Source organism: Aspergillus stella-maris, assembly GCF_047715825.1.
Source record: "Aspergillus stella-maris strain CBS 113639 unplaced genomic scaffold BDV14scaffold_1, whole genome shotgun sequence".
NCBI lineage: Eukaryota > Fungi > Ascomycota > Eurotiomycetes > Eurotiales > Aspergillaceae > Aspergillus > Aspergillus stella-maris.
In genome coordinates this window covers 951,060-965,673 of record NW_027396795.1, presented here as the reverse complement: position 1 = coordinate 965,673, position 14,614 = coordinate 951,060, and the positions used below count along the sequence as shown (strand labels likewise).

The 14,614-nt window shown below is 51.0% G+C and overlaps 6 protein-coding genes across 6 annotated transcripts; 2 read left to right on the top strand and 4 right to left on the bottom strand.

The window, feature by feature from the left end:
• Positions 1-466: 466 nt before the first annotated feature.
• Positions 467-1,117, bottom strand: BDV14DRAFT_194754 (Bys1 family protein; the record flags this gene model as incomplete). The annotated part of the gene is made up of 1 exon (XM_073772007.1): positions 467-1,117. The coding sequence occupies one exon, from the start codon at positions 1,115-1,117 to the stop codon at positions 467-469; it is 651 nt and encodes a 216-aa protein (XP_073633933.1).
• Positions 1,118-1,689: 572 nt separating this feature from the next.
• BDV14DRAFT_5394 (arylsulfotransferase family protein) lies at positions 1,690-4,127 on the bottom strand. The gene is made up of 2 exons (XM_073776986.1): positions 3,058-4,127; positions 1,690-2,997 (listed from the first exon to the last, which is right to left on the bottom strand). Exons 1-2 carry the CDS (start codon positions 3,859-3,861, stop codon positions 2,263-2,265), a joined length of 1,539 nt encoding a protein of 512 aa, XP_073633932.1. The 5' UTR covers positions 3,862-4,127; the 3' UTR covers positions 1,690-2,262.
• A 1,234-nt stretch (positions 4,128-5,361) lies between these two features.
• On the top strand, positions 5,362-7,178 carry BDV14DRAFT_162373 (putative MFS sugar transporter). The gene is made up of 3 exons (XM_073766884.1): positions 5,362-5,583; positions 5,634-6,907; positions 6,975-7,178. Exons 1-3 carry the CDS (start codon positions 5,490-5,492, stop codon positions 7,092-7,094), a joined length of 1,488 nt encoding a protein of 495 aa, XP_073633931.1. The 5' UTR covers positions 5,362-5,489; the 3' UTR covers positions 7,095-7,178.
• Positions 7,179-8,482: 1,304 nt separating this feature from the next.
• Positions 8,483-9,970, bottom strand: BDV14DRAFT_162369 (Cdk5/Pho85 family cyclin-dependent kinase). Its single transcript, XM_073766883.1, has 3 exons — positions 9,697-9,970; positions 9,618-9,641; positions 8,483-9,545 (listed from the first exon to the last, which is right to left on the bottom strand). Exons 1-3 carry the CDS (start codon positions 9,736-9,738, stop codon positions 8,706-8,708), a joined length of 906 nt encoding a protein of 301 aa, XP_073633930.1. The 5' UTR covers positions 9,739-9,970; the 3' UTR covers positions 8,483-8,705.
• A 460-nt stretch (positions 9,971-10,430) lies between these two features.
• Positions 10,431-12,239, top strand: BDV14DRAFT_5235 (hydroxyacid-oxoacid transhydrogenase). Its single transcript, XM_073776961.1, has 3 exons — positions 10,431-10,974; positions 11,022-11,080; positions 11,133-12,239. Exons 1-3 carry the CDS (start codon positions 10,553-10,555, stop codon positions 12,137-12,139), a joined length of 1,488 nt encoding a protein of 495 aa, XP_073633929.1. The 5' UTR covers positions 10,431-10,552; the 3' UTR covers positions 12,140-12,239.
• Positions 12,240-12,377: 138 nt separating this feature from the next.
• Positions 12,378-13,838, bottom strand: BDV14DRAFT_186585 (Zn(II)2Cys6 transcription factor; the record flags this gene model as incomplete). The annotated part of the gene is made up of 2 exons (XM_073770837.1): positions 12,378-13,724; positions 13,782-13,838. 2 exons carry the CDS (start codon positions 13,836-13,838, stop codon positions 12,378-12,380), a joined length of 1,404 nt encoding a protein of 467 aa, XP_073633928.1.
• Positions 13,839-14,614: the final 776 nt, after the last annotated feature.

Genomic DNA, 14,614 nt, shown 5'->3' with positions numbered 1-14,614 from the left:
CAATAACTATAAGCATCCGGGCTATGTATCAAACAAGATGAACCCTAATCTGCCAATACGGATGTGACCCTGGGAGTCCATTCGCTATGCTGTTCTTTAATTCCTGGTCGCGCGTTCGAGCGACCTCCAATACCCACTTTGTATATGAGGATCAGAAGAACCGGAATACATGAGACATGAATACAAGAAAATTCGCCTATAAGCGCACAGACAAGCCAAGTATGGACGTTTCATCCCTCCGCCCATACGATCAATTATGCCTAGGTTTTTTGCCTAAATGGAGCAGGCTGATCGTAAGGACAAAGAACCTGCGGAAAATAAGATGACATTCTCAGCTACTCGAGCTATTAGTCGCAATCCTAACATACCACCTCCGCATCTCTCAATCTCCAACGATCACATCAAACCAAATCCCCTCGTCAAAGCAGCCACCAATCTCACCATCCCAACTCAAACCCAAACTCAATCAAGCAATACAAAGATTCAATATCAAATCATTATCCGCCTGCAAAACCCTAACCTGGCTCCCACTAGGCGGAACGCCCTCCTCCCAACGAATCGCCGGCTCAGAAGGCAGCAGACTAACCGAATCACCCTCAAACGGATCCCCAAAGAGATCAGACAGATCATACCAAACCATATTGTCAACCAGGTTATAAGCGAACACCGTCTGCGGGGCACTGGTATACAATCCATCAGAAACGGTCGTGATCTTGATCGCCACACCACCGGTCTTGGGATCGCGACGGTATACCTCGGCGTAGCCGTCGCCTGGCTGGATGATGGACTGCCCGCTTGTGGATTGGCCGACAGACCAGACGTAGATGGCCATTTGGCAGTTGTTGACTACGACTGCGTGGCCGAGTGGACTGGTTTCGTTGGTTAGGGGTGTTATGTTGGTTGCTCTCTTCATGTTCATGTTGTTCATTTTGCCCATGGTGCTGTTAATGGTGGTCATGTTGACATTGGTGGTGTTGGAAATGGTATTGGTATTCATGGTCATGTTGGCATTGGTCATCATTTTGTTGGTCACTCGCGGGTTTATGGTGCTCGCGAAGGTAAAGGGGGCCGCTAGGGCCGTGGTGAAGGCGAGGAGGGGGGCGAGGTTGAAGTGCATCTTGACTAGCCGTTGAGTAAAGCTTTTCTTCTGGAAGTTCTTGTTCGCTTAGGCTCTCGTTGCTGTCCGAGTAGACTTTGATTCCAGCAGCTTCAGACTCATCTTTATATCCCTCTGCTGTACCTAAATATCCCTCCCTGAACCCGTTCAAGATAGCTCCAGGTAAGCCAACCCAGCGCATCCCGACACCGTTCCACACGGCATACTCCCTTCCGCGGGAGACAACGACAACCCCCGCACCGGGGGGGAAGCTACATTCCCATCCGTCTGCCAGGCACCATCCGCGACGATATTATCCCCGGACAGGCTATATGATAGGCCACAGTAGATCCGATGTATAGCCCTGGTCCTAGCAGACTTTCAGCGAGCAAGATTCGATAGATAAGAGTGTAGGACATGTAAAACCACGCAAGCGTTATCGAGGTGACGATCAGGGTTGGTTGGCGGTCCAGTTGTAGGACATGGGTATGACACAAGGCGTACCTGCATGAACTGCTCAGGTATGTTCCTGGAGATGGTCGGGATGATACAGTTACGTTGTCAGATAATGTGTGCCAGATAAGGCATAGCAATTGAGTCTAGCTGGCGAGTTGGTATTTCGTACGTAGGACAGAGCTAGGCAGCAGTACCACTATCTCTAGTACCATCCCATAGTAAGGATCTAGATGCATGAAGCAATAACCACCAAAATCACGACACAACCCAGACAACAACAGAACTAGCTAGAAAAGGATACAAAAGCGACAGCCGACCCGACGATCAGTGCTTGATTTAAAAGGCACGATCGCCGGGTTGACGAGTGGTGAGAAAGTGCCCGTGATCACGACATCGACGCCAACAATGAGAAATGCAGATTAGGTTGCTCGGCTATATAGCCGGATGGAGCTTGTTTTTGTGACAGATTATTCAAGTCTGTGATAGAACGATAGTATGAGAAAGAAGTCTATGTATTAGAGAAATGCTAGAGCTTCCAAAATGGCGAAAGTGTATGTACAGGAAGATGAAGGAGTATAGACAACCGTTCAGGCGGTCGGAACGGGTACCTGAACCTTTCCGGGTTCCACAAACTACCAAGCACCGTTATGTACGACATGCCAACCGAGACTTGAGGAAGCATACGACCAGCGACTTGTTCCTTCGTCTGTTTAAGCTGCCGCAGAGGATGTCGGCGCAGGTTCATCCGCGGGCGCGATCTCTAGTGACGCAACGTCCGACGAGCCAAGCGGAATGTCACCCTTTCGTGCAATGACCTGGAGGAAGCCACCAGACAGACCATTCAGCTCAATGGTGGATTCAAAACCAGCACGGTTGACAAGAGCTTGGAACTTAGGGTCGGACCCGTCGGAATATGCCGAGGAGTAGACGGCCCAGTTGTCATACTCAGTCGCCCCGTTCCAGCTCATGTGCACGACGACAGTACTGGGGCCTGTACGTTGAACGACTACAGCGGGCTTCCAGAAGGGAGTCGCCTTCCATTGACATTTGTAGCCACGGTATGACGCGACCGCGTTTGGCTCGCCAAACTTGACGGTGAGAACCTCGTTGTTATCGGCATCAAATTCTTTCACTTCAGCAATCGAACCGTATCCCATGGCTACGTGTCCGGTGTGTTCGCTAAGGAGTTGGTAGCTTCCCTGACTGACACTGTGGATCACGTCATCGGTGTCATTCAGGACGCGTGTAGTCTTAGCCTTGAAGTTGACCAAGTCAACGTCAAAGCTCAAGCCAGTAGTGGCGGCGACGGAACTGCTAGGGGTGTTGGCGTTGTTGAACAAAGTCATGGCAAATCCCTCCTGGGTCTCGTTGTAAATGCGGATGTCGTGCTGCCATGAAAACTCGCCGTTACGGTCGAGCTCGAAATCGCCCTTGCCTGGTTCGCCCTGCTTCACGTCAGTATCAAAGATCTTAAGCTAACCAAGAGCACGAGGCGAAAAACATACGCCCAGTCTCCACATAACGGTCCCGTTGTTGTGGATGTAGTAGCCAGACCAGTAGTGGCGGAGAGAGATAATGTAGCCCTCGTCGAACAGTTCGACCGAGTTGATGTGGTATGCATCGTACGGGGTCTCCTGGGAGCCAACATCGTCTCCCCAGCCCTGCTTCGATTCTTCCAGCGGAATATCCGCAATGTGGTCAAAGGTGCTCCACTCGAACACGACCTCGTTCGTTGCAATGTCAATCTCGTAGAACTTGCTGTCCAGCATATGATCGGTGGGGCGACCGCCAATTACGGAGAGATCGTGCTGAATCACGTTGTATGCGGTCACGAGCAAGGTGTTGCGGCTAGTCACACGGCTTTCGTGGAGATCAATGTATGAATCCCTCGAGGCACCGTCCGGAGATGTGAAATCTCCCTTGAGAGTAACGGTATAGATCTCGCGGTAGGTGTCGTCAAGAATGTGAACAGTACCATATCCGAAACCCAACTTCATCATGTCTCCGGCCCAGAATGTGATGACATCTTCGTTGAAGAGTTTCTGGACCTTGAAGTTGGCGGTAACTTCTGTAGGGCCTTGATAGACGAGGTTTCCGTCCTCATCATAAATGAGCGCTGCAGTTCCCGCTGGCTGGTTTCCACGGGGCCCGATGAAGATGTATCCAGGGTCTGTGACGCCGCTCTTCTCTATAGAGACATCAGGAGGCGCGAAGGGAGCGGTTTGGAGCGTCATAAACGGCCAGTTATCGGCTAACGCTCCAAGAGAAAACAGCAGAGCGCTGCATGTTGCAAAAAGTGGACGAACCATCTTGAGAGGATTTCGCCCTGGGTATCAATATACGAAGTAATCTCAAGAAAATGAAGGTATATATGCAACTCTGATGGATAAAGGAGTGTCTGCGGTTAATGATAGCGAATGACGGGGTTCATTTAATAGAATACAGAGAGTGGTTAAAAGTGAAGCGAAAAAAGAAGGGCGCCGAGATCAGACAGGATACCGGTCAACAGCATGCTCTGAAGGCCTTCCCGTCCCGCTTTTAAAAGGAAACAAGAGGAGAAAGGGAGGAGTTGGCCTGACAGTTGGTGATGATCGGATCGACCTCAGGAAGGCGATTTGAGTGGCAGAACCGGATCCACCGCCTTCGCTTCTAGCCTTCTACAGGCCGATCGTCAGGGCCTTTCCCCAGAGGCCGCGCAATTCTTCACGTGTATCACGACATGGGAACCGTCCTTGGCGATCTTAATCTGACAAGCGAAACTTCGAGTTGCTTGCCGTGTTAAGAAGCCATTCTGTTACCTTGTCTATACTCTTTACGAGTACAGCATATCTTCAAGATTAGAAAAATGCCAATGTAACGCCAAAGTATGGATCACCAACCACATTGTGTTTGCGGCGATCGATTCCGCTGTTCCTAATTCCGCCGGACCATACCTTGCATTCGAGTCTCAGATTCAACTCTCTAACAATCGCAATGTCGCAAATCCCTTTTGGACCCTGTTACAGATCTTCATCTCATATTTCCATTATCGACCAGCATCTCGTTGGAGTACCTAGTTTGCTTCTTCCACGGCCTTGCGTCTCCAATTTCGGCAAACACTTAGTTGAACAGGGAACTCATCCAAGGAAGATGCGTCATCTCACGGGCAAATAACCCTTTCAGATGATTCCATCTTCAAGGAACATGCTCCATCTCATTGTACTTCCGGTGTTCGCAAGCATCGCTTTGGAACAGCGCTGATCCATTCATAATTCGATACATAATTAGTAAGCATTCTGATGCTGCTTTATTCACCCCAGATCTGGTCTAGCGTCTAGCAGCCCACTAATCCGTTCTCGAACAGTTAGCCGACCGCGTAATTGTCCTGTTTGAGGACATCGAAATGGCCCTGTCGAGGGAGATCAAAGCAAAAGTTCGCCATCTCTGTCGAATTGGATGACGGTTACAGCTTCTCGCTTCCTTCGAGGCCAAACTGGCAAATCCTTCTGTCCCCGGTCCTGCATTGCATGATTTCAGGCTCGATGTCTGATTGCTGGAGTACTTTACCAAGAGGGCTACGCGTACCACATACGTAGGACGGCAAGAAGCACCTCCTCGGTTGCATACACACTAAGTTACGAGAAGCTTTGCCATAAGCTCAGGCCATGGAGGCACAAGACTCAAGAACCGTCACAAGGTTACACCAGATATCTTGACCGGAACCAGCGCACTCCGTAGGCGGGACTTCAATGCGCCACTGACTGGTTTACTCCTCGCTGCAAGTATGGGGTATCATATACTAGTCGATCAACTCTTATTTATGCGCTATGTCGTGATCTCACTCGTGGAGGTATATATCATGCGGTGCACCAACACTTTCAACGGCTTTGAACTCTGATTCTTTCTCCTCCCACTGAAATTTTGACTTGGCCGGTCTTTGGAAGCTTGGGGTGTCGTCATGGGTCGGAAACTAGGTCTCTTCAGAGCTGCCTACCTAGCCTCGGCTAGTTGCATGGGCTCTTTTGCTTTTGCTTTTGATACCGGTGTCATCAGTATGTCCCATTCATTTGTGAAAGCAAGAGTCACGACTAACATGTCGCAGGCGGTGTTCTCACCCTCGAGTCATTTCAAAGAGACTTCCGGTATGGCGCGGCACAGAAGACATCGGTCAACTCCAATGCAGTCTCTATACTTCAAGCTGGTGCCTTTTTCGGCTGTTTCTTCACAACACCTGTTGCCTCTAGATTAGGTCGTCGGGCAGGCTTGATTATCAGCGCCCTCATCTTCACGATTGGAACAATTTTACAGATCATCAATGCTCACACTCTCGGGACGTTCTACGCTGGTCGAGTCATCGCAGGAGTTGGGATCGGAGCTGCTACTGTCTTGATTCCCATGTACTCCGCTGAAATGGCTCCGAAGGAACTGCGCGGTCGACTTGGTGCCTGTTTCCAGTTATTCTTCGCCTTAGGTGTGATGATCGCTTACTGGGTTACCTTTGCCGTATCCGAAACCCAGCCTTCCGAGCCCAAACAATGGCAGATAGCGTTAGGCTTGCAGCTTCTTCCATCCACTCTTCTGCTCATCGGAATGGCCACTGTCAAGGAAAGCGCCCGCTGGCTAGCCATCAAGGGCAGGAAAGAGCAAGCATGGGAATCACTCAAATGGGTTCGAGGCGGCGAAGATACTCCAGAACTACAGCAAGAGTTTGACGAGATTCTAGCAGGTATTGAGGAGGAAGCCCGTGTCAAGGAAAGCTTCACTTGGCGGGAATTGCTTCTCCCAGCAAACCGGTATCGGATATTCATCGCCGTCACGATCCAGCTTTGCGCGCAGCTGACGGGCAATACTTCTCTCGCATATTACGCCACTCAAATCTTCTCCGCCGTTGGAGCGGGAAGCTCATCGAAGCTGGTGACAGGCTTCTTTGGTGTGGTGAAAGTCGTCGGAGTCAGCATATTCCAGCTGTTTGTCATCGATAAGATTGGGCGAAGGTTACCATTTATGGTCGGGGCGTTCGCGATGGGCTCATTCATGCTTATCATTGCTTGTGTTCTGGCTACTCATCCGACTAGCTCTAATGAGAGCTCAGGAGCAACACCGGCCGGTATTGCCATGATCATCATGGTATATGCCGAGGCCTTCAGTTTCAACATGTCATGGGGAGCACTGCCATGGTTGTATGTTGGTGAGATCTTCTCAAGTCGACTCCGGGAGGTCGGTGTGACTGTTGGTGCGGCATCGCAGTGGCTGTTCAACTTCATGATGTCTCAGGTGACGCCGCATGCTATTGACAATATCGGGTGGAGGATGTTTTTGATGTTTGCGATTTTCAACTTCGCGATTGTGGTATACTCTTGGATTTTCTTGAAAGAGGTGCGTTCCACTGCAACCTGTGCCTTGACTGCAAAGCTTCAAACTCTACTAACAGCTTCGACTCCAGACATTGAAGGTTTCGCTCGAAGAAATGCAGGGTGTTTTCGGCGCAGATCCGCAGCACGACGGGAAGGCCGCGGTGGAAGCTGACGATCACGCAAATACCACCAAGGACGCTACCAAGTAGATATAAGCCGCCTTTAGCTCCGTCCATACATGTGCTGCAGGACACCCTCGTAGGTCGAATAAATGAGAACAAACCCTACTACGCGCATATGACTTTTTTTCTTCATAAGATCGATCCCTCGCTCCCCAAATCATGGAAACCTACCCCATAAAGGGCCCAGCAGAAACCACGTAGGGCTAGGCTAACTATATTTCGCTACCATATTCGCTCCTTGACATTCCCAGTAACCACTTCAATGCGGTTGCTCAGACCTCTCTCCACAGTTTTTGGATCAAGTCGTACTACATAGCCCAACCCGCAAGCGGAGTAACGAACGAGAGTCGTGGCAAACTGTCAATAAGATCCCTGCTCGTGTAGTCGGTCCGGGCACCCGGGCTTTAAAGGGCGGCATCATGCAGTGGGTATAGATTTACACGAACCCGCTGACGGGTGGCACTTATCTGCTAGTGCAATAGGCTTGAATATATCCTGGAGTCTACATAATGTCATTGCATGGATGAAGAATCGGCCGTTCTTCTCGCGGAGGGTATCGATGAGATATATCGTTACCGTGGTGCTAGTCCAGCCATACTGGGTGCTAGAGATCTATGCGAACTTCACATACTTCAATTGTTTCAACAAGATATTCGAGAAGACGAGGCCATTAGAGCCGCTTTTTCGGTAGGTACCTGATATTCAATCCCTCCCACCTCCTTCTACCTTTGCTGATACGGATAATGTTGAATGGTCGCAGCGATCCATGGTGGGTCTACACGACCCTCTCCCTCCACACCATCAAAAAAGAATACTCCTTCAGCATAGTCGAACTAATCCACATCTCGCCGCGCTTCGGAATAATGCTGGGCGCAATGTGTCTCTCGCTTGCATCTGTGGTCGTAGACACATGCAATGTGCTTGGAGCATTCAAGAGCGCGAGTTTACCGCAGGGCGTGCAGCCGTTCTGGAAACTCTCGTTTATATTCAAGTGTCTTTGCGATACGGTTATATTGGACGACTTTAAGACGGCGCTGGATCGGATGAGGGGGTATTGGTTTGCGAAGCAGGTGGGTTGTGGGCGGATACCGGGGGTTAGGGGGTTTGAATGGAGGTTCTGGAGCTGGGTCTGGCTGGGATCGGAACGGTATCGTGGCTTGTATAAATATAGAGATGGGGTTGGGGTTGGAGGTGTTGTTTGGGAGTGGTAGTGGGGGACAGGGAAGTGAGCTGGGGAAGGAAGCACCCGTTGCTATTCTGCGTGTGTATGTGAGGGAAGATGTACGGTCTAATGTATGAGTAATTGTGATTTCTATTTCTATATTAATTACTGACCTCTAAATAGAGCATATTGAGGTAGATATATGTATATATTTCAATAATGGAACATGGCGGCTACGGTGATAGTTAAGAGTGTTGAGATGATTAAAAAATTCAAATGGGTATATATAAGCTATGGCTTGACACAAATCCAAAAATGAAGCTGAAGTGCGCTGAAAGTAAGTCAGTCTCTATCAACACTTGCATACTGATGGTGGCTTCATTCGCATAAAGTCAATACCCGCCTACTCTCCGAAAACATTAGAATAGCCGGCACGGTATAATCGCTGGGTAACTATTGAATTTGGATGGATGGCATCATGAGACCGTTCGAGCTCCGGGAAGATCGTCGAACCAGGGATGTCGCAGGGCATCCGCCGCACTGATACGTAAATCTGGTTGAAGACGTAACATACATCTTAGCAGGTCGAGTCCCAATGGATCGATTCTGGGAACGATGTGCCGAAGGTCCTGGGGGCCATAGATAGGGAAGTTGCTTTTGTATTCCGGAAATTGAGACACCCCTGGCCAGACGCGCTCGTTCGGAGTGCCCATCACTCGGAAAATTCGTTGAAGCTGATCCTCATTGGTAGTACCCGGAAAAAGTGCCCGACCGGTGAACATCTCCGCAACGATGCATCCAATTGACCAGACGTCGATGCTAGTGTTGTACGTACGACTTCCCAGAAGCACATCCGGAGCGCGATACCAAAGTGTCACCACTTCATTTGAAAATGTGTTGACTGGGATTCCGAAGGCACGGGCAAGGCCGAAATCGGCGAGTTTGAGCTGGCCCTTGGAGTTGATAAGCAGGTTCTGGGGTTTTAGATCGCGGTGGAGAATGCGATTATCATGGCAAAATGCGATACCCCGCAGAAGCTGGTAGGAGAACGACTTGACAATCGCGGGCTCTAGCTGGCCATGATTGCCATGTGTATCCATGTATTTCTTCAAGTCCTGATCCATGTACTCGAAGACCAGCATGAGCTTGTTCTCAGTGTGAATGACGTCGTAGAGCGATAGAACGTTGTCGTGGTGTAGCTCCTTCATGAGGGATATTTCACGGATCGCGGTGGAGGGTGTCCCTTCTTCTGAGTCGAGGTGAATCTCCTTCAACGCCACCATTTCCCCGGTCTGGCAGTTGCGGCCTTTGTAGACCTGGAGAGGTCGGTGAGTAAGGGATCAGGTACAGGGACTCGGATGATGCAGGATGGAGGGGCAGGGGTATACCGTAGCATAGGTTCCTTCGCCTAGCTGTCGTCTGGTCAGTAAGGCAGCGCACTATTTAGTTTCGCGATGGGGAGCTTACCTTCTCCAATTGCTGGAAGGAGCTGGGATGTGTTCGGGCCATTTCGGTTGGAGGGTAGAGATGCTGGAATTGAGCAATGCTAGTATACGTGTGATTGAACAAAGATAAAGATAGTATGAATACAATATACGAATAGTAAGAGCAACAAGGTTGAGGGTGAAGCAGACGAGGTGAAGAAGGGAGGGATAGGAGGGAAAGTCCGAGGGAGGCTGAGGTGAAGCTGAAGGGACCCGGCGAGACTCGCAGGGCGAGACCGGCCTGAGGCAACCCCGCTTGTTCAGCCTGAGCGCTTATGCTGGGCACCTACACTTCTCTCGGGAAGTCGGGTGTCACTATAACTACTTTCTCAGTATTAATAGTAGATTATTTTCGGATCATTATATAGTAAACTAGCATTATGGGTGCTAGAGATAGTAGAACAATAGGTAGGTGACTTGTTGGTTGACTAGTTGGACCTCGGTATCCCGCATTGGCTCCGAATCGCCGAACCCCTGCACGGCACCAGCGAACTTCCAGATAGTCTCTAGACCGGTCACAAATCATATTGGGTATATGGTTCTTTTAATATGGAGCGGACAACAGTCACCGAATGAGCAATTGCAACCAATGAACCAAGCTTTGCGGAACAGCCGTGAGGATGACGGAGGTCGGCCATCTCCCCGAGTGACTGGGGATTCCCCGCATTCTTTCCTTCTCTCGTCCGATTGCAGTCTTGTCCTTCTTTCTTTCTCCAACCTCTCTCCAATTTGGAGTCTTTGTCCTCCCTTTTCCTCGGTTCATTCCCCCGTATATATTGGGCTCTCCTGGCCCTCACTCTCCCTCAGGTTTCTCATTTCTCTCCCCACATATTCCCAGAATGACTCCAGCAATCCGCATCCCCGCGTCAGCGGCCACCAGAGCACGGAGTTTGCTGCGCACCGTTCAATATACACACCCTCCCTCCTGTCCCTGCCACTCGAATCCCAATCACCACCACCATCATCCGCGAGCACCCACTCTAGCCGACCATGTCCGACGGCATATGGCCACTCCGCGGGACGCTCTTCGCGAGAAGGAATACGCTTTTGAAATGGCTGCCTCCAGCATCCGCTTCGGCCCTGGAGCTACAAAGGAAGTCGGAATGGACTTTTCAAACATGAAGGCTAAGAGAGTCTGCGTCGTTACGGACACCAACGTCGCCAAGCTGGACGCTATGAAGCAGGCTATTGAAGGTCTGACGCGCGAGGGCATTGAGTTTACGGTCTTTGATAAAGTTCGGGTTGAACCCAAGGATAGCTCGCATGTCTCCATATCCTCATAAATATTTAGTTACTAACAACTAGCAGGGTCAAAGAAGCCATTGCATTTGCCAAACCCTACAACCCAGATGCCTTCCTTGCAGTCGGTACGTTAAATTCCTCTCTTGGCTATCACAACCCAGCTAATACCTTGTCTAGGTGGTGGCTCTGTAATCGACACCGCAAAGCTCATGAACCTCTATACCGTCTACCCGGAAGCCGACTTCCTCGACTTCGTAAACGCCCCTCTAGGCAAAGGACTTCCCGTGACAAGGGCCCTCCGTCCCCTCGTCGCAGTCCCCACAACAGCAGGCACAGGCTCCGAAACCACCGGAACCGCAATTTTCGACCTCGTCTCCAAAGGCGCCAAAACTGGTATCGCCCACCGCAACCTAAAGCCCACCCTGGGTATCTGCGACCCCATCAACACGCGCACAATGCCCTCAGCCGTGCACGCGTCCTCGGGTCTCGATGTCCTCTGCCACAGTCTTGAATCATGGACTGCTATCCCCTACAACGAACGTACACCGCGCCCTACCAACCCAATCAACCGCCCCGCATACCAGGGAGCAAACCCCATCTCAGATATCTTCTCCCTCCAGGCCCTCCGCGACACAGTCAAGTACCTGCCCCGCGCCGTGAAGGACCCTGATGACTTCGAGGCGCAGTCAAAGATGCTCCTCGCTGCTACACTAGCTGGTGTTGGCTTCGGTAACGCAGGTGTTCATCTCTGCCACGGCATGTCGTACCCCATCTCCAGCCAGAACCCAGGATACAAGCACGCAGGCTACGACGTCGACCACCCCATCATCCCGCACGGTGTCTCCGTTGCTGTAACCGCCCCAGCCGTATTCCGCTTCACAGCTGCCTCGAATCCCGAGCGCCACCTTGCAGCGGCCGAGGCTTTCGGCGTTGACATCTCAAACGTTAAGAAGGAGAGTGCCGGTGAGGTACTCGGCGAGGCGCTGTCACGATTCCTCGCTGATTTGGGGGATCAACCGCTGGGACTGAAGAACCTGGGCTTTAAATCTAGTGATATTGAGGGCTTGGTTGAGGGGACGTTGCCACAGAAGCGGGTGTTGATGCTTGCACCGAATCTGAACGAGGAGATTGAGGCTGAACGTGATGAACTTAGGGGGCTGTTGGAGGAGAGTTTGGAGTACTAAGCTCTGAATTGGTGATACCAGAGAGAGAGAGTGATGATGTTCATGAATATATACACCGTGTAGGATGTCAATAGGCAAAAACAATTGAATACCAAGAACATAAAGCGCGCGTTCTACGTTTCGTAAAGAGATAACCTAGTAAGCCCATCGACATTGGAACAGACGTCAAAAGCTTCCAAAAGTACCAACCAGCAAAGAAAAAAGGCATTTCACGTCACTCGCTTCACCATGCTTTGTATCAGGCCTGCACAATAGCAGTTCCAATCATCCCCATGGAAGAAGCAATCCGATCTAACCAAGTAACATTAAGCAAATCAATCCTGTTCCGCGGTGTAGGCGGCGGGCCGCGATCCAGCTCCGATACGACGCGAAAGCACAGCGCGGAACTCGTTTCTGGTCTCGCCGCTGCTCTGGCCAATCTGTCAAGGAGGTCTTTCAAGACATGTAAGGTCCGCTCAGCCCCTTGAAGAAGGAGTGACGGACCGCTTTCGCCGCCCATGGCGTCTTCGTGGGATGGGTATGGATGCGTAGCCCTGTCACGCTCCATGCAGGCTCGGAGGTTGGCTGTTGATTCGCGCAGACTTCTTCTGGTAGCTTGGACGCGTCGCATTAGGTCCGGAACTGCGGCCTCGATGGATGGCGAAGGGAACAGGTATGCGAGTTCTAGCGCCTCGCTGAGATACCGGGGGCATTTGATTATGTCCATGAAGACTAGCTCGGCCGGATAGATGGAAGAAGACCACTGGCTTGGTTTTCGAGAGTCTTCGATTGCGACTCGGTATGCCAGCTCCTGCCAATCGTCCTCGTCGAGGAAGCAAGGCTTGCCTTTGTAAACGGCCGTTGCGACTAAAAAGCCGCGATAGGCGATGTAGCAGGAGCGAGCCATGCCATGGGCGTGGGATTGGGCTCCACGGCTTGCCATTAGGCGTCTGACACCGTCGGCGTGCACAACCCATGCGTCGCGACTGGTCTGCGCGTACATCTCGTAGATACTGAGCATCATCATGGTGCTCAGCATCACGTCTGACATTGCGAGGGGTGTCTGCATTGCTTGCGCAACACTGGAAAGTGACTGGGCATACATTTGCCAGCTGGTGTTGAGGAGAGCGGAGTCCTGGGAGAGGTATGCCAGATAAACAGAACTCAAGCAAGCGACTGCCGCATCTTGAAAGACGTGTGAGCCGAGATCCTGGATAACATAAGAGGACCAATCCAGCCGGTCGGTGGCGCGAAAGCGATTATGGTAGTACATCGTTGGAAATGCAGTACAAATAAAGTCTGCAAAGCACCGGATGTGCTGATTCTCGACCAGGATGTGGGTAGGGGAACCAGTGTTGCTGTAGTCTTGACCCATCGAGGCATAACGTTGCATCATAGCAAAAGCACTTTCACGGATCAACCTTGCGGCATCGGGAACAGACGTGTCTGAGCTTGTGGTAGACGGTCTAGAGGGACGACTGGAGGATGAGTGGTGACGACGTTCGAGTCCGGGCCCTTCGTCCTGGAAACGGAAGGTGCGGCGATAACCTGGACATGGCCGACCATACCTACGGCACTGAGAGCACTCTGGAGTCCCCTTATCACACTGCGCACCATATACTGTTAGCGAGAAGCTTTGGCGTAGAGGCTCAGCTGTGCACACCTTGATCCTTCGCTCTCGACAGCGGGAGCAGCCTGTACTGTGCGGTACACCAACCATTGTCCACCAAGATATGGAGCATGTCACAATAGTAAGTCTGTGAGGACTGATAAAGACAAAAAGACACCTTCTTTGATGAATGCTTCACTGATGGTAAAAATGCTTTCAGCTCTCGTAACGGACGACATGAGGGCGAGAGTTTATACCATGCCCGGGGCAACTCAACAGACATGACAGCTTGATATTGACGAATCGGAAACACACGAAGAGGATTCCAGGGCCTTTGGCATCGTTCGTGAGTCTGACTGCTTCCCTCCTCTTCTGCCTCCATAGGGCTTGTTATTTTTGGATAACGGCGAGTGAAGGAGTACGTCCTGGGGAAGCCCACGATGCGGGCAAAATTCGGCCTCATAGGATTCATCCAGACTCATACAATATGAAGCCAATGACGGAGAGTTGTATGGACTGCATCATAATACGAACCGGTCTGACTGCTAGCGGGCTTGAGTGAGAGTACTGGTCCGACTCTGCAAGTACACGAGGATACCCGGATACTGAAGACCAGTTAGCTCGTCCGTACGATCTATTTTAATCATGGCAATTGAAGATCTATCTGATCGAACGTACCCATCTTCGATTCATCTGGGTGAATGAGGCTCGTGTCCCAGCAGGTTGGGTGGAGCTTCACGAGGGGGGGAGATCTCGTATCGGCGAGCCTCTTCATTAGTCCAGGGCATTCCCGAGAAGCGATAAATTTAGAATTCAGCAAAACGACGTTCGTTGGTGACTGCAAGCAGCGCTCTTGGTATGGAAGCACAATCATGTTAAGATGAGCC

Excerpts from the sequence above, each read along its gene's own strand:
- BDV14DRAFT_162373 (XM_073766884.1), top strand. The coding sequence starts at position 5,490 with ATGGGTCGGAAACTAGGTCTCTTCAGAGCTGCCTACCTAGCCTCGGCT. Across the intron at positions 5,584-5,633 it reads TTTTGATACCGGTGTCATCA|GCGGTGTTCTCACCCTCGAG; the intron begins GTATGTCCCATT and ends AACATGTCGCAG. Across the intron at positions 6,908-6,974 it reads CTTGGATTTTCTTGAAAGAG|ACATTGAAGGTTTCGCTCGA; the intron begins GTGCGTTCCACT and ends CTTCGACTCCAG.
- BDV14DRAFT_5235 (XM_073776961.1), top strand. The coding sequence starts at position 10,553 with ATGACTCCAGCAATCCGCATCCCCGCGTCAGCGGCCACCAGAGCACGG. Across the intron at positions 10,975-11,021 it reads GTTGAACCCAAGGATAGCTC|GGTCAAAGAAGCCATTGCAT; the intron begins GCATGTCTCCAT and ends AACAACTAGCAG. Across the intron at positions 11,081-11,132 it reads AGATGCCTTCCTTGCAGTCG|GTGGTGGCTCTGTAATCGAC; the intron begins GTACGTTAAATT and ends TACCTTGTCTAG.
- BDV14DRAFT_162369 (XM_073766883.1), bottom strand. The coding sequence starts at position 9,738 with ATGGCCCGAACACATCCCAGCTCCTTCCAGCAATTGGAGAAG. Across the intron at positions 9,642-9,696 it reads CCTTCCAGCAATTGGAGAAG|CTAGGCGAAGGAACCTATGC; the intron begins GTAAGCTCCCCA and ends ACCAGACGACAG. Across the intron at positions 9,546-9,617 it reads GCGAAGGAACCTATGCTACG|GTCTACAAAGGCCGCAACTG; the intron begins GTATACCCCTGC and ends CGACCTCTCCAG.
- BDV14DRAFT_5394 (XM_073776986.1), bottom strand. The coding sequence starts at position 3,861 with ATGGTTCGTCCACTTTTTGCAACATGCAGCGCTCTGCTGTTTTCTCTT. Across the intron at positions 2,998-3,057 it reads CCGTTATGTGGAGACTGGGC|GGCGAACCAGGCAAGGGCGA; the intron begins GTATGTTTTTCG and ends GACGTGAAGCAG.